Below are 27,076 nucleotides of genomic sequence, written 5' to 3' on the forward strand. Positions count from 1 at the left end.
ACTCTTAATTCAATGTATCTTGTGTTGCAGAGTATAAGCAAAATGAAAGGGAAGATTTTCAGAGAGCTGCATGCAAATTTTGACTGGTTGAGGTTTTGTAGGTAAAGAAACAAGGAGATAGAATGCTTTTTAAGCTATTCTATCAAATGTCATATCGCTGTTTTAATGTTTCATGTGATGTGGCTTCCTTCAGATGATCAGCTGGATTATCTAAGATCAGAGAAAAGGGAGTGATACTACTCAGCTGCAGAAAATAGGAAGAAAGTACTGCCATGGCAGGGCAGGGCACAGATATACTGTAAAGCATTGGCTCTTTGTAGTACTTGTTTCAATATATTCAATATACACTTCTTACAGCTAGACAGTAGGAATTATTGCAGTGAAGGTATTTTGTATATAGTCAATAACTTTAAAATAAACTTCAAAGAAAGTTTATACAACAATATTTTAGAACTCTTCCCATGAGATTTGTTAGGTAAGACCATTAATGTTTGTTTTCTCAACAACTTTACTATTTGTATGCTTACCAATTATAACGGAAAGACCTAATAAATTATGTATCTGTGTTAAACAGTTTGCTTCTCAAACAAAGGAAATTGGCTGCAACTTTTATTTCTTCTGTTTTTATCCATCTCTTAAAGGGCAACACTTTAAGGAAAATACTCTTATATCGCTACTTTAAAGGAGAACATGGAAGTGGTATGAATGGGCCTCTGTCTGCCAGCTACAGCAAAACTGCACAAGTGGGAGGTAAATCAACACAGATCATTTGAAGAGAACAAAATTAGCAGCATCGTTTTTCTAATAAGCATACTGGAAGTGCTCCAGGGATGCAGTTGGTAAATTAATCAAACAATTCTGTAACCAGTTAGAAGAGAAGTAGTATCAGACTTTTCCGAAGTTGCATGTGCTTGTCTGAGGCGACTGGTGTGCATTTGGCACTACTGAAGTAGGGACTTTCCCCATGCCCCCCAATCAATCATTCAATTGAGGTCCATTTTATAACACTATTTTAATTTGCCAGTAAATTTACATCCAGATGTTCAGCAAAGCGCTAAACATATGAACAAAGATGTGGCTGTTTCTGGAAACAAAATATTATTTTTTTTTTTAATTCTCAATCCCTTATTGATACGTGAAAAAAAAAATATACAAGGAGAAGCTTCTCACAAAGGTACTGATTAGACAACGGAACAGATTTCCACAAGAGACTGCAGAATGTGTTGGTCCTTGTTACAGCTTTACTGGACAAGACTGGTAAACCCGCAGTAATTACTGTGACCAGGAAGTTTTAGATGGTCTCTGTAGGTCCCTATAGCTTAATTTTTTGGTATGATTCTGTTACAGAGTGGGAAGTTACTGTAGGATGGTTTCGAAGGAAATCCAAAATCTTGTATGTCATAGGAAATGAGGCGGAAGGTTTAGGAGTGGATCCATCCCAGAGCATGGATCACAGTTTAGTGTATGCAGCAGTGGAATTAAAAAAGGGGTTCCGTGAGCAAATCAGTGTAATTTGCAAGTTCTTTATGTCTGAATATCATGACAGAACAATGGTTCTAGGTTTTGTTTTATTTCTTATTCTTAGAGCCTAACATTGCAATTTCACACAACAATCGTATTTGTTCCAAAGGGAATTTTTCCTGAAAGAGAATTTCAAAATCAAATTTATTACATTGCTACTGTGTGCATAAATCAAGTGATTATTGCCAATAGATTCATTTTCATATGCATTTGTGAAACAAACATGAATCGTATGTATTTGTCTTACTTGCAGGTGGATTTTCAGGACAAGACTCAGATAAGTCTGGGGTAACAATGTTTGATATTCAGTGCCTTCTGGATAAAGAAGGTGCATCAGAACTAGTTATCGATGTTATAGTAAACACCAGAAATGACAGAATTTTCTCAGAAGGCATTTTGCTTGGTATTGCATTGCTTGAAGGTGGAAATACACAAACACAGGTACTTATTTCATTTACTTATTCATATACTGATTTCTAAATGTGTGCAGCCTGGAGACAAATATAAAGGATCTTTGTGAATTCTGTGAAAAGTTTATCACTGCAATATGCATGGCTATAATACAAATGTAAATATGACCTGTTATTATGCAATATCAAACCAATTTTTAAACTGTCCCTTTCTGTGTAGCACAGTGCTTCTTTTAATCTGGTCATTGTCATATAAGCATTATTTCTAGTTGTTTTGTATCTCTGTAAATTAAAAATTATAATACCTTCAAGTTTATAATAGCAATAAAATCAAGTTATTTTCTGGAAAAGTTTAGGGTCATTTATAGAACTCTCCAAAGAGAGAAAAATTGGCCATTTGAGATGACCATATTCCAGCCAGTAGAAAATAGCTGCTTTAAAATGCAGGTTCTATTTTTTTCATGAATTATATTCTTCTCACCTAATTTTAACCAAATAAGATGATTGTTTATTCATATTATATGGTCAGCAGAGATGCTGTAGGAGAGGAGAGATGATATGAATCAGTCCCTGCTTTTCACCATATCTCATCATTGCCTGTGAAGGGAGCCGAAATAATCAACTTGTACCTCACTGCAGGGCTATAAAAGTAAAATAAGAGGAATTCCATCCTGTATCTTTATTCTGTAAAAAAAGATAATATGATCTGTGACCCTTAGAGAGCACCCACAAAATGCTAAGATGAGATTTTTGTTGCAGCTTTCTAAAATGAATTGTTAGGCTGTAAAAAGCTTTAAGTTTGTAAACTGTTGAAGATGGTACTCAGCCTGCTTGACAATAATGTTAAAGGACTGGGCTTAATAACTCTAAATATTAATTCCAATTCTGTGTGAAGCACCAAAATTTATATAATGTAAGCTATAATACTACACATTAGAAGTTTCATGCTTCCTCTTGTTAAAAAACAATTTTCACTATTATTTTTAGATGAAATATTATAACTTTAGAAAGAAATAAAGAGTGTCACAAAGTAATTTAACTTCAAGTGTAATATTGTGACCGTTTAAAGATTGCATGTACCAGCATTCACCATTTTATCCAAATTTAGAAATGTTGCCATCAGTCTTAGTTACCAGCCGTGTATATCACTTTGTGAAAGAATGGTCAGGCGGTGACCAACATTTGTTTTTTGTAAGTGAAGTAATTATTCATCATTTGTTTCACACACACACAAAAAAAAAGTGTATTTTTGTATTTCTCCTTCCTTAGAAGACTGATATTTAAAGAGTAACTTCTTTTTGTCAGTATTCGACTTACCAGCAACTGAAGGAGCAAAAGAAGTCAGAAAAATTCTTTAAAGTCCTGTATGACCACATGAAAGCTGCTCAGCAGGAGATACGATCGACAGTGACAGTGAATACTATTGATTTGGGAAGCAAAAAGAAAGATGATGATAGCGACCTAACCATATCTGTTCCCAAAAAGAGAGGTAAGGACACACCCATGCAAAAGAGGGGAGAAGTACACTATATTCAAATTGCATGTGCTGCACCACTATACTGTGCTGTGTTGATCAGTAGGCTCTAACGTAATCACTGCTACTTTGCATCTTTTACGTGTTTTTCTGTAAATTATAGGGTATCTCCTAAGATGATTACAAGGAATTAGCTTTGGTAAAGTCAGTGAAGTTATGCCAGTTTATACCAGTAGAAGATATCGAACCATATTTTCAGAGAAGCAGAAGTAAAGGCTGCTTCTAATGGGGCTATTTCACAAGAGCAAGCACAGGCACTTATTTCCCACCCTGTGGTTCTTCCATTGTTCTCATCATTAATTGTATATAGTAGGGAGTGAAATACTGGGGCTTTTTGTTTTAATGTCTGTTTCACTCTGGTTTGTGGTTTATTTGGAACATGCTATCCCTGCATGAATGTTACTTTTATGTTCTTTGTAAATTGCCTTGAGGTCTTCGAAAAGCTAGTCCCCAACAAAGAAAAATTTGCATTCATTATTATTGTTTTCTTATTGTTTAATCAAAAGAGTTTCAAAAATGAAGGAAAATTATCTTCTTTTCAGTAAAGGATTCAACCTTGCATCTGAAAGAGGGTATGAAAGGACAGTTAACAGAAGCATCGTCTGCAACGTCAAAGGCTTACTCTGCGTATAGAAGAGAAATGGACCCAGAAATAGATCTTATGGGCTCAGGAACAGATGCTGCAAATGCAGAAGAGAAGTCCACAGAAGAAGCAATCATGAGCCCTACCATTGCAATCATGCAGCCAATATTGAGGTTTCTTCAGCTGCTGTGTGAGAACCACAATCGAGAGCTCCAGGTAAAGTGTTTTTTGAGTTGAGCTCCAAAGGAAATACTACACGAGCTGGAATTTCACAAGGAAAGTAAAACACACCTGTGCCCATTCTTGTTGCAGCATGATGGTGTCTAGAATATTGTTGTTCTTTTGGTCCAAGGGATAAAAGAACCCTTTCAAGAGCCACTTGCATGCTCTAGTTGAGCTCATGTTTATGCCCTCAGAATAGCTACAGGACTGCAGCATAGTGGCATGGGATTGAGAAGTGTCTAAGTATTACCATTAGTGTGGTTTCTGTGCACAAATACTGGATTGCTTACCATAGGCTTGAGGACCACAGGAAGTTCCTGTGCAAAGTTTGGGTACTGCTCTTTTTTGTTAGGTATTATGATTGAAGGCTTTAAGATGCTACGTGTTTCCCTGCTGTCAGCTGCTCTGGTAGAAATTACTGTCCCCATAGCAACCTTTGCAAAATGAATTTTTTGCCAATATACCTCAGTGCTGTGTCCAGCAGTCTCCCTTAAAGCACTGTTGTGAGTGGTTTGAGCTGAGCTACTGTTCTGCACTGGCATGGCCAAGGAGCGGTCGTAATGTGCCACCATACCTGCTCAGCTGTGGGGTAACAAGCTTCCAAGAGAAAGGTCGTAATAGATGGATGGGGACAGGTATAAAGGAGATACATAAGACATTTAAGGCCAGTGCAGATGTCTGCAGAGTGCACTTTCCTAAGCCTTTTTTCTCTCCTGATTTAATCAGATAATAGTTTTCAAATGCTGTGCCAGCGCATAATATATTTTCCACAGTGTAGTGTACTTAGTGTACTTCAGTACCTAAGGTACAGTGGTCATGTAGTCATAAATTGTACCCTTCAGTATTTTAATGAGAAAGATTGTTTGACTTAACTCTCTTTTTTTAATTTATTTGTGTGTGCCTTTTCTTCATCCACCAGAATTTTTTAAGACATCAGAACAATAAAACAAATTACAACCTTGTTTGTGAGACCCTTCAGTTTTTGGACTGTATCTGTGGAAGCACAACAGGTGGGCTGGGCTTACTGGGGCTTTACATCAATGAGAGGAATGTGGCTCTTGTGAACCAGACACTGGAAAGCTTGACTGAATATTGCCAAGGTCCATGCCATGAAAACCAGGTAGGGCTCGAATAAATTTTGGATGCAGAAGAGTATACCTCAGTGTACGGAATCTGTGTGCTTATCATAAACCCTTCAATGTTCTTAATAACAAATTCACTTGTAACTGCTATAACTAGCCTTAGCATGTTTCAGGCCTTCATAAGGCCTGAGAAATCCTTTAAACTCAGAACTCAAACTCTTACTGCAGTATGTCTGCTTACGTGGAGGGTTTCCAGTCCTTTAAGCGAGAGTTTAATTTCTTACGTCAATGGGTCTGTGGCTTAAACCTCACCTTGAGACCAGATTTTGGGTCATAGCTGTGGAAGTACATTGCAAACACAACCTTGTTTTCTTCATTTTCATACATCTTGCCTTTGCTGGTGTTTATATAGGTTGCTAATATTTACTTTCCTTAATTCACATAATTGCCAAAAGTTTAGCTATCCTGGTATACTACCTAGCAGCATCTTTAATTATGAAATTAGTAGTGAAATGGATGAAACTACAGACCATACTTGCTATCTTCTGTGCCTTGCTTGATGCAGTCTTTTTAAGTCATATAGCTGTGACCTTTGGTAGATGTCTCTCTAGTGCTTGCTGAGGCAGTATAGAACAGTAAAGAATGTAGTTACGTGCTGCTGTATTTGATCTTAAGAGAACCATAGTACAGTTGTCACAGTGTATGAAATTGCATAAGTTTTGCTATGGATTAACAATGGAAAAATTGTGGTGGGTGAAATGACAGAGGCGGTCTATTCTTGATACCAGAAATAGCTGAAGGAATACACACTGTATTAATGCTACTTCATTATTGTGCACAAATGAGGTATAAAGTGCTATTATCACCATTGCTGGTAATCAACTGCCTTTATACTTTAAAAACAAACAAACAAAATCCGTTAGTGGACTAAATTTTCAATAGTTGTATTTGATTCACTAGTGAATGGGAAAAACATCTGTAAAAAATAATTCCAGGGCTGGAGATGAAAAAAAAAGAATGTTTCAAGTTACTGTGTTCTCCAACAAGTTTACTGGAGGAGCACTGGTGGTGGAAGGGAATGACTAGTTACACTTTATTACTTAAATCTACCTGCTGGGAAGTTAATCAGGATTTGAGTAAAGCTTGTTTACACCAACTTGAAGTCTAATTTGGTGTATTTCAGAGGAAAATGTTCCACACTCTCAACTTATTTATTTCTTTTCTCCATATTTCTGGAAATATTTTCCTTTCTTATTGCCCTATAAACCTGCTAGAAGAAAAAGTATCATAGGATTTTGTATAACTGACACATATTTGCAAGGCTTAGAAGGTCCAAGACTCCAGCTGTGAAAGCATTTGGCAAGCACTGTTGTCATATTTGCAGTTTTGAATACCATGTCCAGAAGTATCCTTCTATGCAGGACATGTTCAGATGCATGTAGAAAAGCTTAATCTTCACAAACAGTTATAACAGTGATATTAATGCCGGTTGCTGAATGCAAATTAAAAACTCAAGTGTGCAAATTTGATTGCGGCCATATTCAAGCATGTCTTTTGTGTCTCTGCATGTGTGTTCAGCTGCATCTGGCAGTGCTCCTGTGGGCTGCTGTCTGTAACTTGTGCCACCTTGGTGTTACAAGGTCTTTCAAGTTCTGGGTCCTTGTTTGGGAAATTTGCTCCTGTGCGTATTCACTGTCTCCCTCTTTCTCCCTGTACATCCCCCCCCTCCTCCCCTGCCACCCCCAACTCCTTTCTCTTATTTTGCAGACTTGTATAGCCACCCATGAGTCTAATGGGATTGATATTATAATTGCACTTATCTTGAATGACATAAACCCTCTTGGCAAATACTGCATGGACTTGGTGCTTCAGTTAAAGGTACAGTAAATGTAAATTTGTTTACCTGAATCTGACTAAGAACAGAAGAAATACCTATGCAAGAGTTCTAGGTAACCTGACATTTACTTAATCGTGCCATAGCATAATATATTCAGCAGCCTTTAAAAACAAACATTGCAAATGAATTCAGCTCAGCTTCTGAATCCTTATCAGGCCCTCTACCACAGGCCTTTTGACCCACTGTTGTGTTTGGGAGTATGCCCTGGGCTTCTTTTTCAAAGAAGTCCTATCAAGCAGACACGTAGCTAGCATGCCCGTACTGTGGGCATAAAATCTCACAGGATTGATAAATAGCAGCACGGTACAGGCATGTAACAACTTAGGCATTCTTTGTATGTAGTGAACTCTTAAAAAATTACTTGAGAAGGAGATGTGGGAAAAAAAATATATATATCGGGTGATCTGCAATGTCAAATAAAGTTGAAAACAAGGTTAAAATAAACTGTATTTTATTTTCCTTCTCAGTGTCCTCTGTGGGGCGACAACAAAGTGTAGGGCGGGAGGCAAAGAGTAGAGCAGAGGGGCTTCTCATTTTGTTTTATATTCTGTGAAGAGTTGGTTAGGCTTGTAGATAAGTTTCTATAACCTCTGTGCCATTGCATGTAGAGGGAGCTCTGCAGTTATGCTGTCTGCCAAGTAGGGTAGAATTTGTCCAGGAGGAGCCTTGGGTTATTGCCTTTTCTTGCCTTCTGAATGAAGTGTTTCCACTGCAGATGGTCTGTTTCCTCCCTAAAACCAGCAAATACTTTGTGGGTAGCTGCATTGCATCATATTGGCAATGTTATGGGTGTCTAATAAAATAATTAATAAAGCTGTATATCATGAACAATGAAACATTGAATCAACAGTACTTTAGACATGATTTTAATAACTGTAATTGCGTTTTTGTTTGGCAATACAATTCAGGCTCCCCTCAAGCAAAAGACTTAAGCAGACATTTAACTTTGAACTTGCAGGCAGTTCTTTTGAAGTCCTGAAAAATCTCAAAGTTTGAAATCCCAGTCTCTGTAAAGACCTAGCTACACTGAGTTCATGGCTATTTTGATCTGCAGTTATCGTGAAGCTGGAAAATGCTTGTAGAGCATCTTTTCTACGTAGTAAACAAAAAATGGAGTTTGGAGACATCACTGCAGGGACCAGTTGGCCCTGTACACAGAAGGCTGTATACGCCTTACTCTTTTTTAAATAGCAGACATTGTGGTGAGTGATACGAAAGGTTCAAAATGTGAAAATTATTCTGTCTTATAGGATGGCAGAGTCATTTGTGTTAGAAAGGACAGCTTGAGGACATCTTGTCCAATCCCCTTGTTCAAGCAGGGTGAGCTAGAGCAGGGTTCTCAAGACTGTTCAGTTGAGTATGTCCACAGCTGGAGACTTCACAACCCATCTGGGCAACCTATTCCAGAATTTAATCACTCTCACAGTAAAAAGTGTTTTCTTGTATTTACATAGACTACCATGTGCATTTTAATTTGTGTCTGTTGCTTCTTGTCCTCTCACTGGGCACTGCTGAGAAAAATCTGGCTCCTTCTTCTTCATTCCCTCCCATCAGGTATTTACACACATTGACAAGATCCCTCTGAGCTCTCTCTACTCCAGGCTAAATAGTCCCAGCTCTCAGCCACTCCTTATGCGAAAAATGTTCCATTCCCTTAATCATCTTTGTGGCTTTTTGCTGGACTTGTTCCAACAAGACCATGTCTTTTTTGTTCTGGGAGCCCAGAACTGGACACAGTGCTGGGCCAGATGTGATTTCAAGAATTAGATCCAAATTCTGAAGTTACTGGCTTTTATTTTGAGTGGCAACACATTGAAGTACTGTAACACTGAGTTTACCAGGTAATGTTTAACATTGACAATCTGTCAGTGTTCACAGGCAACTCTGAAGCTGCAAATACATAAATTTTGCAGTGAAAATACAGAATGCAAAGCATATAGGCCCACACACTTACACATACAAACGAGCTCAGACACTGTTTTCAGGGAACATTATGTGTTGAACTCGTATACCCCAACCAAAGCAAAGGCAATGCAGAATTATGTTTTCCCATGTCATCTTAATTTAGCTTGTTTTGCACAGTTTGTGATGTGGTATTTAATTACATCTTCATGGGTTATGTTTTCCACTGGACTCCTGAATCATTTAGTGAGCAGGGTAGACAATGTTCACTGAATGCACAGATGGCCAATGTTCTATTCTGCCTCTTGTTATTTTGGGGATGACCCCTCAGCCTTTTATACCGACTAGTATTTAAGCCCTGGCACACAATATAACCTCAGTATCACTCTGTATAGTGTCAAGATGAAAAGATGTTGTTAATATAAGCGTAAAGAGGGTCTAATATGAGTGTCTTTTTGGCTGTTCTTATAGTGCTTTACTCTGCTGTATCTAGTTGTAGAGATCTGTGATGAGTGATGTTCCCCAGGGGTCGGTATTGAGACTGTCACTGTTCAACATCTTTGTTGATGACATAGACAGTGGGATTGATGCACCCTCCGCAAGTTTGCTGGTGTCACCAAGCTGTTGACGTGGTTGACATGCTGGAGGGAAGGGGTGCCATCCAGAGGGGCCTTGACAGGCTGGAGAGGTGGGCCAGTGTGAACTCCATGAGGTTCAACAATACCAAGTATAAGGTCCTGCACCTGGATTGGGGCAATCCCAAGCAGAGAATGGATTGAGAGCAGCCATGAGGAAAAAGAATTGGGAGTGTTGGTATATTGGAAGCTCAATATGAACCAGCAATGTGTGCTTATGGCCCAGAAAGCCAGCCATGCCAGGTCAGCTGGTTGAGGGAGCTGATTCTATCATTCTCTTGTGAGAACCCACCACCAGTACTGCTTTCAGCTCTTGGACTTCCAACACAGGAGGGACATGGACCTGCTTGAGTGAGTCCAGAGGAGGCCATGAAGATAATTAGAGGGCTGGAGCACCTCTCCTACAGGGACAGGCTGAGAGATCTGGGCTTGTTCAGCCTGGAGAAGGCTCTGGGGAGACCTTATAGCAACCTTGTAATACCTAAAAGATGCCTACAAGAAATCTGGAGAGAGACTTTTTATAAGGGCATGTAGTGAGAGAACAAGGGGAAATGGCTTTAAGCTGAAAGAAGGGGATTTAGATTAGGCATTGGGAAGAAATTCTTCACTATGAGGGTGGTGAGGCACTGGCACAGGTTGCCCAGAGAAGCTCTGGCTGCCCCATTCCTGGCAGTGTTCAAGGCCACTTGGGCAGGGCCTTGGAACTATATGATCTTCAAAGTCCCTTCCAACCTAAACTATTCTATGATTCTATGAAATGAGCATCTGAATATCAAGTGCAGCAATCAGAGAGAAAAAAACCTGGAGGTTGTGCCTGCCTGCTCTATAGCATGCCATTTGTGCTGAGTTAGTAGCAAAAGCTGGCTGCTAATGACATAAAAGTCCTACCTACCTTCTACCTTTACTCACTTTCTGGAAGCCGCAGCAGGCTCCTCTCTGTCCCCAGGGTTGTCTGTACTGGGAAATAGCTTCAGTCTTCCTCACCCATGAGTGAGTACACTCGTGTCTTTCTCCACTGTATCTTCACTTCTTTCTCAAGCTACCTGGCAGCCTGTCTTGTTCCCTTCCCTTTAGTTTGAGATCATACCAGTGCTACCACAACTGATTTGGTCACCACTGTAAGGGAATACTGCAATAGAGAAGGAAGCCTCCAGTTCTTCAGAGCAGCAGTTTGTTAGGAGTCTTAATCAAAATGCTGTCCTTTCCCTCTACCTGGTCGCATTCACTATGCCCACTACTGCAGTGTAGGTTGCAAGAGTCTGATTAGACCTTTCCAACGGATGGTCCTGATTTGATTCTGGAGCAAAAGGAGAGGGGAGTTACTGAAAAATTCAGGTGGAGTCCTGTTCTCCTTCAGCCAGTCCCAGTCTCATCTTCTCATCTGTTGTTCTTAGTCCATATCTCATTCTGGTGTTGGCAAGCCTAGGTTCCTTTCTCCTGTATTCTCTCTCAGTTCCCAGTCTCCTCTCCCAGAATGCCCTAATTCCCCTGTCTGTATTTCAGTTGAATATTTTTCAATATTTAAAATACTTCTTCCAATATAGTATGCAGGGTTTGTTAGCCTTACAGTACACTGACATTCAAATGGGAGAAAACCCCTTTAAATATGTCAGTAAATTAAAAGATGGAAGTAGTTTAAAATTTTATCTGCTAAAAAAGTGGTCCTTGTAATCTCAATTAAAACAAATGCAAGGGTCATTAATCCATGAAATAGATTTCAAGTTTACATTAACGTGGTTTTGTGTCTCTAGAACAATGCCTCCAAGCTTTTGCTGGCTATTATGGAAAGCAGGCACGACAGTGAGAATGCGGAAAGAATCCTTTTCAACATGAGACCAAGGGAACTGGTGAGAAAACTTCTGAATATTCATAAATCTTTTGGCTGAAAAAAAAAATATCTGTCATTAAAACATTTTTAAAATTATCTGCATCTAAGCTGAAAAGTGTTGGCAGCATATGGTGACACAATATATCAGGATAGTACTAATTCACAAAAAGTCCTTTAGAAGGATCAAGCATGCATGATTTCAGTCTTTACGACTTCATTATTTTTATCCGTTCCAAGCACTTTTCTGTAATTGTTTCCTGACTGAATTATCATACTCTGGTAGACTGCCTTCAAGTACACTTTGTCAGGAGCTGGCAAATTAAGTTTGTACAGTTCGTGAAACAGTGCTAACGGAAATGTGTGTGGAGACATCTAATATATATTATATATATATTATATGAAGAAAGAGAGTTACAAACAGTTGTATTTTGGAACAACCATGATGCTCTCCAGGAATTTTGAATAGGTTGGAAATCTGAAGGAATTGCTTCCAATCCAATTGACCATACAACAGGGGTGACAGAAAAAAAATGTGTGGTGGGGAGATCTGTGGGCATCAGCTCTACCCTTTGGCAAAGCCCAGTAGCCTGATTGTTTTGGGGCATCATCACCAAGGTGGCATGTCAGCATGATAATGCCATCCCTAAGGTACAACTGCAAGATCAGACCCTGCGTGGGGAATGGAGGATTTTCCCCCATTGGTCCTGTAAAAGGCTTTTGAATGTTTTGGAATTTCCTCAGCACCCTGCCCAGGTCTGTATCTTCTTTTCCTTTCTGGTTTAGTGGGGTTTTTTCTGTCTTCTGAGCTGTGTAGAAGATGCTGAGTGATGTGTCGGCCTGCTCTAGCCAGAGGGAGATCATGACTACACTCTAAGTGCTGTACAACACTACCTGCCATATCTGTAGATCTATCTTTAAAAATGTTTGTGAAAAAAGCTGTTTAAAAAGCTCAGCATTCCTGCACCTTTCTCACGATTGCAGTTTTACTGATGAGAAATGGCGCAGTTTGGAGTTCATAAATACTTCAAGCTTGTCTTTATTCAGAAAGTGTTTCTTAGACTGCTCACTCTTCTCACAGAACTGCGAGGCACCCAACCAGGCTTGAGCTGAACAAAGCATGTGTCCAAACACAGCGTGCTTTTTCCCCAAGAATGACATTTACTTCATCTCTCCCTGGTTGGCTTTGTATTACAGGTGGATGTGATGAAGAATGCCTATAACCAAGGCCTTGAATGTGACCACGAGGAGGAGAATGGAGATGATGGTATCTCCCCAAAAGATGTTGGCCATAATATCTATATTTTGGCACATCAGGTATGTCTTATTTTTTGTGACTGCTTCCAGAAAAACGCTACATGATTAAACTCCACACTGTTGTGAATGGAGTGATGCACCTTACTGATAAGAGAGTATTCATGTGTTTCTTGATACAAAAGAGCAATTTAACAAAGTTTAATAGTAAATGTGGCAGTGGTTTAACAAGATTAGATGGCAAGGTGCACTTGATCGTTTATTGCATAGAGGGCAGGGTCAGGCAGAACTGTCAGGGAGACTTCCATTGAGTCACAAGTTTCAGAAACCTGTTTCAAACCCTGTTGCATTTGAAACTACTCAGAGGGGAGTTTAGGTACAACTGGATCGAGAGTTAGTTCCAGGCTTGGTCAATGGTTTATGTCTAAGGAATTATATGTGTACAATCAATCCTTCATAACATTTAGCTAAGATTTCAAAATTTACTGTGCTATTAATCACTTAACAAGAATATGTTGTGTCAAGGAATCTCTCAATCTTGAGAAGAGACCTTGAGAATTGTCCCTACTCAAGGGGATATCCTGGTGTGCAGCCCAGTGTCATGTAGGAAAGCTCAACGGGCCCATGGCTGTCCACTATTTACGGAGTAAAATAGTTGGCTTAGTCATATTTGCATACCGACTACAGTTGTTAGTTTCTTCCAAACATGGCTTGAGTCAGACCTTGAGCAGCACTATGGTTAGGTGGGTGCATCGCTGAAATTAGCCCTTGGCTATTGTGTCGTTATCTCTCTACCCAAATCCACTTTGAGCTGTATGCAGCCATCATGACCAGATGCGTCCATTATGACCGCCTCTGGTGATTATCATTTGAGCAGGGTTATGGGAAATAAAGGTCAGATGGGGAGGGGTGGTTAGGGCAGGGCAAGGGAGCACACTGTCACACACACAAAACTTGTCTGATCAGAAAGGGGAGTTTTCCCTTCATGTGATTTCTGGCTTGTGTTTGGGTACAACCTGACTTTATTTGACAAGTTGCTGAGAGCAGGAAAAGTGAGCAGTCTCACTGTATGTGTAGTCACTCTGCAAGATTTGGTAGGCTCTGCTAGTGTGAAATAACAGCGTAGAGCAAGACAGTTAATGTCCGCTTAGCTTTGTCTTAACATAAACACCTCATTTATAGCAGTCAGAGCCTAAATCATGTTACCATTATTGGTGTATTTTAAATAGTAGCTTCAGTTGCTAGACCAAGTGAACTTGCATTGAGGAGATTCCTATTGTTTTAAATACATTAGTTAGCCAGTAAGAAAAACAGATCCTTTTCAAAGTTTTCTCCTTTTGAATTATGTTGTAGGGTCCTCAAGCTTTTTCTGATCGCTTTTGCTTCTCTACTGGTAAAGGCAGAATGTACACTGAAGGTTTTAATTTAGTGGGAGCAGTTGGTATAAAAACCAGCTTATCTTTCAATTATATTAAGAGTATTGAGAAGGGCTTTTTTAGTTAAAAAAAATAAAGACCACGTATTTCTTGGTTATATAATAAATGATTTGGTGTTTCACTTGTTGCTTCATATAAGGGCCAAATTTAATAAAAATGTTATTCCTCAGAAGAAATAAACAGATGGGGATAGGGAGTGTTCTATATTCATTGTGCTTATTAAGTGTTGTGAGTCATTGAATACTCAATGGACAAAAGAAAAGAAAGCAGTCTATAGTTACACTAGTATTATGCAATGTTTCTTTCAAGTAAAGAATGCAAAAACAGCTACTGAGTTATGATCGTGTGCTTGCAGCACATTTAAATAAGTCTTGTTACTATGCTTTTGGTGTAGTTGACCATGTTCTACTTTTGTGCTGTATGTAGGACTGTACATAAAATACCCACTGAGGGTGACAGTATTTTTAGAAAGCATCTGTAGCTCCTTCCTTGTATGACTCTTTACTCCTTGTATGAATGCTTCAATGAAAATTGAAATGCCTGCCAAATCAAAATGCTGGTATTTTATCTCTTCTATCTACAGTTTGTGTTAAGTGACATAACAGGTTTTGTGGCAAAAGGAAATAAGTTTTGGGGAGTAGAATATAGGCCTAAAACTGTGTATGAAGTGACTGCTGGGGTCATTTTACAGAAGAGGTCACTACCAAGCGTAAACTAGCTAGCTGAGGTGTAGATTAAGTTCTGTCCCTAGATACATAAATGGGGTGCTGGGGAGGTCCGAGATACCACTCTGCAGCTATTCCTAATGCCTAATCCATAGTAGGCATTTTGGTTGCATAAGGATGGATATTTTTACAGCAATTTACTGAGCTCCTTCCTGTTCTGTAGAATTAATGGCATGATTGGCTCTGTATGCTGTAAAAATATCCATCTTTGTACAAGAAATGGACTGTTTTCCTTTTCTTTCATTTCTGTAACACAGTACGTGTGTGTGTTTACAGTAGCTTTGCACCCATGTCAAGCCCCATATCAAAACAAAGCAATGGAAGGGCAGGCAATCTGGGGCCTTGCTCTCTTCTCTGCTAATAAAAAGCTATGATTCATGGCAAAGAACTGCTGATCCTTGACACCAAACTCTTTCCATGTGTGCCCTTTCACTCACCCTGGGATGGGCAGGATATGAGCATGGTCCCTCCTCTGTAAGACCATTGTTGCTGGGTTCCTTTGGTGGCTCCACCCTCTGAACACCCTCTTACGCTTTGCTGTGTCAAAGTGGCTTTTGGGTGCCTGGGCCTTCCTCTTGACTTAGCTGACCTGATATACATACTATTTCTTTACTGTACTCCTTACAGTTTCACAGTTCATCTGACATTTTTTTCTACAACCAGTGTGGCTCCTCAGTCACTTTCCTGACACTTGCTTGTGACCACTTGTTTGAGTTACAGCTCTTTGGTCCCTCTGTAATAGCAGAATCAAGACCAAAAGTTCCTCTTTTTGCTGTTACAGCCCTCAAACAGAGACAGTTTATTTTGGGGAGCTCAGACTTTCAGTTTTTGTCGTTGTACTCTTCAGGGCGATGATGGGTTCTGCATTTTGCCACCACTACATCCTTCCTTGCCCTTCCTGTGGTTGATTTTACCAGAAGCAAAAGACATTCTTGTAAATGATTGACCCGCAGTGCATAGAAAGTTATAAATATGTCACAAGCAAGTCTGAGATTTCTGTTACTAAATCTTTACAACCTTCCAACCCCTATCCCAAATGCATATGCAGGAGCAGGTATGCAATTGCATGTGCACACTTACGCATCACACACACATGTGGGCAGGTGTGTGGGCAAAGAGCCTCTGGGACATGATTGTAAGACACTGTTAAATATGCCATATGACACTTATCACGTCTCCTCCACATGTTTCTCTGTTCTGTCTTTTCTTTCCTTTATTTCTTCATCTTCCTCCAGCCTGCCACTTGCCAGAGCTGTGCTACTTCCCCTGCACTGGCTCCAGGCTGTCTGGACACTGCTGCTCCTCACTTTTCCCATTTGATGTATTATGAGCAGAGAGGAGAAGGGAGCACCACTGAGAGAAAGCAGAACTGACTTATCCATGAGGAACTACCATGAGCTGCACCCCCACTCTGCAGACTGGCTTTGGGGTAGGGAGTCCTTCCAAACATAGCTCTTATACAGCCACTTCTGGAGGAGTGACACAAGCGGGTGCTCGAGGTCACATCCTATTATTGCTAGATAGTGTCCACAATTCTTTTGAAAATCCATGAAGGAGATTCTGTATTCTTTGTCTTGTTCAAATGTCATGCTGAGAGCAAAGCCTTGAACTTGACATTGCTAATTTCTTACAGTAGTCTCGGGTGAATGCCAGTGGTGTGTTATGGATATTTCCATCAGCTTATACCTCCTCTTCTCAAGACTCAACCAGAATAAATTGGTGTGGCATTTTTACTGCTGTCATTTTAAAAGATACTGTTAAAGAAGGCTGCACTAATTTGCAGAGTTAGGAAAGCTGTCCACAAAGAGATTTCATCTTGATGTGATGTCTCTGTAGCAATTTAGAAAAGCTATTGACATAGTAGCACAAGAAAGTTTCATACTCATTTCTTATGTGCAAAAGCATTATGTAGGACAAACACATTTTTAAATAATTAATGTCCAGAAAAAGTGTTCATAAAAGGCTAAATAAATCCTCTGCTTGACCTTCTTACCTGTTAGTTATAACAAAGTATTTCAGTAGTGTGTAAACTAAAAAATGCTTTCTTGGAGTCAGTAGGATTTCTGTGAGGTTCATGACTCCTTTACATTTACTATGGAGTAAGATAAGGCACTGTTTATAACCACAGGCTCCTGTAGTTTGCATGTATATATGTACTTCTGTTAACAGAAAGTACTTTGGAGTGTTTCCCTGTGTTTTTCAGCTACATGCAAGCTGTCTAAGTCAGTTGTGAAGCCCAAGCTAATACACTGCACCTTTCAGCCAGGGGTTTCATTCATGAGGTGCAGAAGAATGTGAAATAACTGCACATAGCTTCCGGTCAGCTTGCACACTTTCCTCCGCCTGTAGAGGTGTGTAGGCATGTCTTTGGCCTAGAAGGATGCCAGCCGGTGGGGAGTAGGGAAGCAAGTAGTGATACTGTAACAAATTGCCAGTGTCTTGTGACTTGCTCGATCTGGTTCCCAAAGCTGTTGCAGGAGTATAGTGGTACTGACCTAGTGTGTCACCCCTTTCATGATGCTTCTTCTGTGCTCTCAGGCTAGCAAAATATTTGCTCAACTGCTCAGTTTTAAGGGTACCCTTAAATGCCTTGCTGTAGTGGGAGCGTAGGTCTTGGAACTCCACAGTACCGTTCTAACCTCCAGGTTACAGAAGTAGAAGGGTTTGTTTTGGGGTTTTTCATGAGGTTAAGCCAAAAGCTTATTTAAAGCCCAGTGGAGTACCAGACCTACTTATATTTATATAATTTCCCGGTGGCACCAAGACTTAACGAAAAATCATTTCCTCTACCCCATAAAGTGAAGTAGTTAACACTGCATGGTATCAATGCAGGTATACAGCACAAACAAGCACAAGCTTGAACTAGGCTTTCTGATAGACTAAACCAGTTGGAAGTGTTGTTCCATTTATAAGCTCTTGAAATAAACCAAGGGAAAAGAGCTAGGAATTGCTGTGAATTGTAAGATCCTTGCTGCAGGTACTACTAAGCGTACCGTAGCAGCTGGACATCATGAGCAAGTCATAATCTTTCCCCTCTAGTGTGAATTTTAAATGGACTGAGCAAAATAATGTTATTCAGCCTTATATATTTGTTATTTTTTAATTAGCAGAATCAAGATTTCTTTATCGAAATTAACAAACTTTATCAAACTGATATCTTATTGCCGTGTTTACTTCATGCAGTGTATTGCTTATTAGTATACACACATGAAGAATGTGTATTTGCTAAGTAGGCAACTATAATGGTAATAAGTGATAGCATGGATTTGTAGTTTGGGGGTAGGGGTACGCTACAGGATATTTTTTAAAAGTTGCTGGTTTTGACATTTCAAATAGGACTGGTTTGATAATGAGACTTGGATACGATACATTCATAGAATCACAGAATGGTTAGGGTCGGAAAGGAACTTAAGATCATCAAATTCCAACCCCCCTGCCATGGGCAGGGACACCTCGCTCTAAACCATATCACCCAAGGCCTCGTCCAACCTGGACTTGAACACTGCCAGGGATGGAGCATTCACAACCTCCTTGGGCAACCTATTCCAGTGCCTCACCACCCTAACAGGAAAGAATTTCCTCCTTATATCCAATCTAATTCATTAAGGAGAAACTAAAATCAGTTTAAAAAAATGAGCTATTCAGTTCTGTAAAGTTCTAAAGCACAAAGCCTATTGTTTCTGTGAATTTCTGTTTAGCATGTCATTATATGTATTCATCAGGTTTGAGTACAACAAGGACTGGGACCATGTCAAATCTATGCCTAGGACTGTATTGTTATGGGACTCTTATAAACAACAATGAAGAACAATTTATTTGTTCTGCAAGAGCAGAACAAATAAGTGACTTTAATAATAGTGGTTTCAGAACTTTTTAATGAATTAATCTTCCATTCATAGGATTTTGGACAAGTTAAAGCTTTTGTTAATTTTGTTTCCCCTTCTCTTAAAGGAGATGGTTATTACCCACTATTGGAGGTAAAGACACCAAGCCAGAAGCAGGTATAGAAAGCAAGTCATTAGCTGTCATGGGAAGTGAATACAGCCTGCTAGATGCCCAGTGTTTTACTTTAACTGCAACATTGGGCTTCCTCCTGTGGTCACTCAATCCTAGCTGCTTTACTAATGAGGAAAATTGGCATTTAGTCAGTATTACAGTTGAGAATGCATAATCACTGAGCACATTAGTAATCCAAGAATCTTTTAAAGAGATCATGCTAATGTATATATTTCAAATAAACTTTCCTGTGCTGCTAATATTATAGATTGTTAGGGCAAAAAGAGATTTCATAAGATAATAGATACAAGTATATGAGGGAGGTATTGTAAGGTTTAAGTTTTTTTGTGGGTAGCTATTTTTGGTGTTTATCTTGGAGCAGCTGCTGGCTGTTCTTCAGTTAGCTGTGTTTTAACATTTGGACAGGTGAATTTAGACCTTGGTCCTCCTTTTCCTTTGTGTTTGTGTGTGCATGCATAAAATAAAATACATCTATTAAATCATACACTATAAAGTAAATATGAATTATTGCATATAATTCAAGTCAGGGCAAGGGATTCTATGGCAAAGCCTTGCTTAAAATGATGGGTGCAGATTTTCTATAGTTTAATGTACAGGAGATGTAACACTGTGGTTCTGTGCCTTCAGATGTGACGTAGGATTGCTATATGTAACTTGGCCTTTAGTATGAGAATCCAAAGAATCCAAAGCTTTCTGAACTGGCTGGGTTGTCCCAGGCAGACAAAGCAGTATTCTGCAAGAAGTGATGATAATGGTCAGGGTTAAATTTAGGGTGAAATTTGACCATTTAAAAACTAGTGTTGATGAAGCAGAAATTAATTACTTAATACTGTGCATTGACATTTCTATAAGACACAGCAAAGAAACACCTGGAATGTTATTTAGAATAGGGAATGGGTGGAACCAATTACAACCCCAAGTAGTCTGCAGTGGACATTAACTGGCTGAAATGGTAACATCATGGTTATACCATGGAAAAGAGATAGAAGCCAAGTGGAAAAGTCTTTCAAGAACACCTTGATGATGGTGTTGCCATTACTGGCTCACAACATTAACCTCGAAGAGATCTCTTTGTCGTTGTGGGAGCTGTGAGTTCCCCAGAGCTTTTTGCTCTGAAAGAGTTAGGAAGCAGCTTTCAGCTCCATCAGGAATCCTCCAGAAGAGCTGAGATCTGGGAATCACACTGGCTCAGTGAATTTTGAAGCTTGCTGATGTCTTTCTGCCCATCCTTTGCCTCAAGTAGATGCCTGGCTCAGAAACAGAGCTGTAGTCCATTAGTCCTGTAAGTGTCTGTCTTTACAAAACATTAGGTAGTGCCTAGGTTCTACTGACAAAGATTTTGAGTTGATTCTGTTCATGAACAAAGCGGCTTGGTTCTTTTGAAGTTTTTACACATCTCTGACTGGTACACTCCAAAAAAGCAATGTCTTTAGCGCATAAGAATAGGATTTTGGGAAGAAGATCAAAATACAAAAATATTTGAGCTTGTCTGGTGTAAACAGATGTACCATAATCACTGGTTATATTGAGTGAAAATATAAATCAGTCACATTTTGTGTAGCAATGGCCATTTTCAAATTTTTGCAGCTGACGTGAAGAAGCAGCAATTGGCAGGTATTACTGAAGATTGTCTTCCCAAGCACCTGATAGCAAATGGAGAATGCTATACATACTTATACTATACTTAAATAAACAAGACTAACATTTGAGGCTGGATAATTATAAAACCTATCCTTTAGGATATACCTGTCCTTCAGGATTAATAGCTGTGAGTTTGTGCAATAGGGATGCTCCTGTTCTGCAGGATGGATAGAATTTTTTAAGCTAAAGGATGTAATTTTTTTTGTAAGGCTATGCTGAAGTTTGCAGTTTTAGGTTGTTTGGGGATTATTTTTTTTTTTTGTTTCTCTCTCCTTAGCAGAGATGCTCTCACTGATACCAGTGCCGAAACAAAGGGCTAATGGGGACTAGTCCCACGAACAGTGACTGTCAGGGGACTTGTATCCTTGGCTGCCAGACCTGAAACTTCTCATAGAACTTTTATGCTCCACATGTTGTTTTGTAGTTATCATCCTGATGAGACAGGCTATGGCATCAAAATGACACAAGCTAATTAAATGTCAGCAGAATCAGAAGCTGTTGCAAGGCTTTTATGCTTAGATTGCCAAGATTGAAACAGAAGCCAATGACGCACATCACCCTCCTTGCGGCTCATTAGGGTGGTATATAACTCTGTGTTCAGCCAGCTATAGTACAGACAGACAGTATGGAGGCTGCCACAAGGGCTTGACACTAATGAGCACCTGAAAGATTAAACAAATGTCTGTGGCAGCTCTTGGGTCTCAGGTTAAAACCTTGGCAACCTGTGCTTCATTGTTAGGCCTCAGGTTAAAACCTTGGCAACTTGTCCTTCAGTGTTTTCTGTTTTCTCCCCTTCTCCTTGGAAGCATTCACCTCAGAATCCTGTCATGACTTTGATAGGGATCTACATGGAACCTCTGTTTTCCCTCTGGTATCCTGTTGACTTAGGCTGTTAATAGGTGCTAAGATTCAGACTAGAGCTTTTTACTGTAGGCTGACCGCAAAGGTTTTATCTTATTTTCATTTTTATGGGTCTACTTCTCCAGGGTAAGATCAAGTATCTATTATACATACGTGTGTGTTTTGTTATATGTAATATTAATGAGGGATATATCCTGTTTGGCTGTAGCAACTGTGCATTTCACTAGTGTGCAGGTGGCCTTAATATTTCTGCTTTGTGGTTTCTTCTTCTATCTTTAATTTCTGTAATCCTGTGTCCTTGTGTTTCATGGTTTACAAGATTTTTTTGTCATTGGGATGTTGTGCTGGTGTCAGCATCCAAACGTTACACTAGAAGAAATATCCTTTCTTTTTTAAGTGTCTGCATTGTGAAATCTTCACATTAGTCTGTGGTTTTACTCTGAAAATTGGCTGTGGGACAACGACATACTGCTTAAGATATTCTCTGCTCTCAGGCTCTATTTTCAGTCCTGTATTATTAAGAAACATACTACCTTGTTATTGCTATCTGAAGCAGTACAGGCTGAGAATGACTTTGGTTCTCCTTTGGTTCTGCCTCAGCAGGGCAGTTACTTAGCTTCCCACTTTAAGAACGGGTCTTCATTTTGCTGTATCCTCAGCTGGTCTACATGGAAATGACTCCCCTGAAAGTAGGCAAGCAATACTGATTTATACTAGCAGAGAACTTGACCTGTTGCTCTTAAACCATAGTCTTACCCTAGAGCTCCCTGCTTGCCTTTGGCATACATGGTCTTCATTAAGAGTGATGATATATGGGTGAAAAAGAAGATGGCTTGATTTACAGCTTTTTGATTGAAATTGCATGGAGGAGCATGAAGTAGAATTAAAAATCATTTTGCTTGTAAACTGAGTATACCCAATCTGAAAGCCACAGAGAGACAATAAATGTGGGACCACACAGTGCCATCTTTACAAAGTCAGCCTTCAAAGTAGACTGCAATTTCAGTTGCCCTCAACTGCAGTGCATACATATTTTTGCTCAGAAATGTATGTAATGTAGCTACTTAACATTGTTCAGACGAAGTACACCAGGTCTTAAGATGCAATAATCTACTGTAGGTGAAGGCTTGCTGTGGAGGCAAAGCTGGGCCTTTTCCATTGGAGGTGACCTTCACGTGACCCACAGTGCTCTTTTCCTTATATCTAAAGCACAACTAAAACATTTTTCTCTGAGCTAGGAGGAACTTGTTTTGTTTGTTTGTTTTGAGGGGAAGTGAGGGTAACCTTGGAAATACCGTGAAAGTGAAGTCTGGTCTTACTTAATATTATCAGAGCAGTTCTAATAGGCCTCTGATATCTGCATTGTGAAATCCTATACCTTAATTAAAACCCTGTGGGACATCTTCTCTAACAAAGACGTACCTTTTTGTCGTTCTCAATGGTTCAGTAGTCATTGAAGTAATTACAGGTTAACGAAAATAAAGAGCATTAAACAGAATGTCAAAATATGTCGGTTCCTCACAATTGTTCAGTTTTAACTCTCATCTCCTCTGATGTCATAATTTAATTAGGTATCTCAGTCATCATAGGGATTTCCAGAATAGACAAGATCTGAATTTGCCATCTACAAATAGGCAGAGCTACCTCAGTTGCCAACCTCTTTATTTAACTTAAGACAGCACTGAAAACTGAAAATTAGGTCCACCTTGCACTTTTTCTGAGGCACCTTTAAGAGTTACTGATTAAACTGTCCAGCTGTGAAATTTAGTTTTAATGGCTGATTATGCTTTTCTACAGTAAAAGTGAGGTGCTCAGTTACTTAAGGCTACCAGTAGTTTTACAGGAGTGAAACACCTTCTGACAGATTAGATAAGCATCTAATCAACCTGGCGTTAAAGACATGGTTCCTTTTCTCTTAGGTATGGGCAGGGATTTTCAGAATTGGTTTATATGAATGATGTTCTGTGGTAGCCTCAACTGAGCTTGGTCTTTCCAGCCTCTTCTTTCTATGTGTCTGCCTGTAGAGCACCAGTTGGTTAGCTGGAGCAGCATTATTTGTGAATGCCTAGTGAGGAGAGAGATGAAATTTTTACCCTTTGCTTTCCCACCAGGAACTGTAACGCCATAAGAACCAAGTGAAAGTGCACTCCTGAGGGCAGTAGCCAGAATACAGACTTGGAAAGACCGACTCTCACCATTTCACTTTCTCTTCTCTCTGTTCCTATGCCTCCAGATGATTTTTTTACAGACATTTTGCTCTGCTAATTGGAGGGTGAGGCAAGCACTCAACATCATGATTGAAAAAGCTGCAAAATCTCACCACTGTAATTACTTGGAGGGAGACATCTCTCAGTTCCTGTCCATCTCCACACTCAGTAACTGTCCTGTTTTGTACCCCAGAAAGAATATACATCAGACTCCTTGCAGAAGTTAGGAAATGCATGTCTTTTGTGTATTTGACAGATTGCAGCTTCAGCTGTTTACTTGCTACTTTAGTCTCATATGGTTTTGAACCTGAATGACCATGTTATGGTTTTTGTGTCTGGTGGAAATACCTGCTGAAGAGGTGGGATGCTAACAAGGATTGGTTAGAAACAGACTTTTTACTTTGCTGTTGGTGTGACAACTGAGAGGACCACATAATGGCCATAATCAAATGCTTGAATTATGGAGGTTGAGCCATGGTACGAAGTTGCAGCTGGGCACTTAAGTCTCTTTAATGTACTTTATTGAAGATTGATAGATGGTTAATCCCAGCCTCTACAAGTGCAGCGTATGTAAAGTGGCCGTCTTCCAATCCATACTTGCATGTAGCAGAGCTAACGGTTGTATCATACATTGGATTGGTGAACTGCATCCAGCCTAAGGGGTCAGTATGCAAAAGACACTGTGGCACTATACTGCAAATTTACAAGATGAGACTTAATATTGGGAAAACATGAGGAGGGAGCCAGCAATGCAAGTCTCAGAGACTGAATTGGTTTGTGTATAGTTTGGGTAGATGCTGAAGAGGAGGATGAGCCCATTCTGGAAGTATCAACCCATGTAACTTTCTGCTCTGCTCTTGGTGCCGGAGGAAGGGAGGTTGACTCCCAGTCAGTGTCTTCTAAAGACTTAAAACTGTGGTTCCCCTCACCACATTGCACCCAAAATAAGAGTTGTAAGCAGTTCCTACTTTTGTTTGTGCTAGCCTTCCTTTTCTTTAAGGGCCACATATTAGACAGCAGTAGATGGCTATTTTGAGAGAATCACTGTTCTGAATAAGAAGAGAAACCTAGAAAGTAAAGTGCTTGATAGCAAGAGGATTTTAATAGTTCCTGAAAAGGGTATGTCATTCACAGTTCTCTTATCTCAGGTTTATGTATATGTTTTGTATGTATATAAAGTGTATGGCCTTTAGAGGTGAATGCTGTGCAGATTTGGGATCCATGTGCTTGCTGGTTTTGGTCTGTCTCAGACTGGGTCCGTACAATGCCGGTGTCCATGCCAATAAGGTCTTAGTTTGGGTGCAGTGTTTTATCTGCCTTTTGTATAAGTTGCATGTGGCTGGGATTTTCTTCCTTGTATGCTCTGAAGAAGATTAGTTGCAGTTACTCTGCTCTTTCTTCCTTTTGCATTGAACTTTCTTGTTACGTTCCCCTAATCATGTCTGATAATTCCCATCTCCTTATTTTCTTCCATCCTATACTCTCCAAAATTTTGCTTACAGTAATCATAGGAGATAGTCTACAAGAGCAGTCATCCTGTTGGGAACACTCTGCATTGCATACTGCTATCCATATCCTATGTTTAGTGTTGTTAGTGTACATGAATAAATCCAAATGTGACCAGCGTGTGCATTGAGCTGATTTGGCTCCCATAGGCACAGCTGCCCATGCCAGTTTACATGAAACCTGCAGGTGTTTCACACCCACCCCCTGCGAATCAATTTTGTTTTGTTGCAACACTTTTTATCTGTCATGAACTTCCCCCACACATGCATTTTACTTTTTTTGCAAGTAAGCTTTGCCTGCAAAAGAAATTACAAAGAAGACAAATGGAAGTGAAGCTCATTGAAATATTAGCAAGTCATTTTGTCTTCTTCTGGCTTTCATCAGGAATAAAAGAACAGCAAAGCCACAGCAAAAATAGCAGTGAATTTCCTAAGGGGTCTGCAAACATAATAGTGATAGAGATCACTTAACTGTGGTGGTTCCTCTTGTGTGATAATATTAAAGTGGATTTTTTTCTCCCTTCGCTGTGAGGTGGATAACTATTATGCACAATTTGTAGTGCACACCACATGGAGGCTTGGCAGGAGAGGTGGTGTCTCAGAGGTTACATGAGGCCATGGAAGACCCAGCAACAGAATCCAAAGCGTCTGGACCACCCAGGGCCCTCCTCATGTACCACAAGCCATCAGGGGAAGATTAACTCTAAACCCTTTTGGTTTGCTCTGTACAGTATAATCATCTAAATGAAATCAATGAATACTTGATTTGAGAGTCTCCCATTGCTCCATCCCTGCTGTTCCTAATGTTTGTTAACAGATTGCTTTGTGGTAGAGTGCAAAGGTGCCGCTCTATAAAACTGTAATGACTTCTGGAAAGGAAGTTGCCCTGTGTATTGCAGAAAGCACCATTCAGTTTTGATTGGAACATGGGGAGCTCAGAAGTTGTTATTACTGTTAGTACAGCCAGTCGGAATAAAAATTTCTGCTCAGTTATGGTTAAGATGACATTTCCTTTTTCCTTGCTTTCTCTCTCTCCTTGTTTACCGATGGAACACTCCTAGTGTTCTTATTTGCCTTTGGGCAGGGAGCTGGCATGTGGTAAGGCCCTGGTATGCCAAGGAAGAGGATCTTATTTTCTGTCTCCTGACCTCTTCTGTCTGTCAACCATCCTGTTTGCTACTCGCTTGACTTTCTCTTTGCTGTTGTTTCTTGATCTTTGTGTTTTTTTCTTGTCAGTGTCCCGGCAGCTTTTTAACATTTCTCACTCTCTAAGCAGAAAACAAAGTATTCAGTGAGATGACTGGGGTTTCCCCTTGTGATGAGGGGGTTTGGTAGTGCCAGGTCTCACACTGCCTGGCTCCAGGAGCCAAGGGACGGAAGGGGAAAAATGAGGAAGAGATTGCTGCTGTAAATGAGCCCCAGCTGCACAAGTATGCACATCAAGGTGAAACTAATTTGAACAAATGCAGTTATTCTGCTCTTACTGCAAGTTATATTTTGTGTTGTTTCTTCTTGGTGAAAGACCACTGGCCTTTGGGATGGCAACCTACACTGCAGTATGTCTGGTTACTGACAGGGCAGAGATGAAGGTAAGTCGCAGCAGATCTATCAGATGCCATGCATTGGACATCAGGTCTATACAAACAGCTCTTGCTTTCCCCGTGGTTCATGAATTACCAGGATTGTGTAGTGGCTGCTCTCTGCCCTGACATGTTAGAGGGGACCCACCGTGGAGTTGGTTAGTGAACTGCAGCGGGGGCATGGGCTAAGGTGCAGAGGGCTTACTGTGCAGTACTATAGCTTGCAAGTGCACCACACA

At 39.9% G+C, this 27,076-nt stretch overlaps 1 protein-coding gene across 5 annotated transcripts in view; it reads left to right on the forward strand.

Annotated features, from left to right (window-relative positions):
- Window positions 1-27,076, forward strand: part of ITPR2 (inositol 1,4,5-trisphosphate receptor type 2) — a 257,303-nt gene that overhangs the window by 178,778 nt on the left and 51,449 nt on the right. For all 5 annotated transcript variants that reach the window (XM_061359821.1, XM_061359829.1, XM_061359798.1 and 2 more), the window contains 8 exons: window positions 642-750; window positions 1,775-1,962; window positions 3,237-3,420; window positions 4,008-4,264; window positions 5,190-5,390; window positions 7,120-7,230; window positions 11,538-11,633; window positions 12,809-12,928. In XM_061359821.1, the coding sequence (XP_061215805.1) occupies window positions 642-750; window positions 1,775-1,962; window positions 3,237-3,420; window positions 4,008-4,264; window positions 5,190-5,390; window positions 7,120-7,230; window positions 11,538-11,633; window positions 12,809-12,928 (1,266 nt within the window). The remainder of the gene's footprint in view (window positions 1-641; window positions 751-1,774; window positions 1,963-3,236; window positions 3,421-4,007; window positions 4,265-5,189; window positions 5,391-7,119; window positions 7,231-11,537; window positions 11,634-12,808; window positions 12,929-27,076) is intronic.

This window comes from Neopsephotus bourkii, unplaced genomic scaffold, assembly GCF_033783945.1.
Source record: "Neopsephotus bourkii isolate Nb327-2 ecotype Australia unplaced genomic scaffold, CSIRO-AGI_Nbou_v1 NB_107, whole genome shotgun sequence".
Lineage (NCBI taxonomy): Eukaryota > Metazoa > Chordata > Aves > Psittaciformes > Psittacidae > Neopsephotus > Neopsephotus bourkii.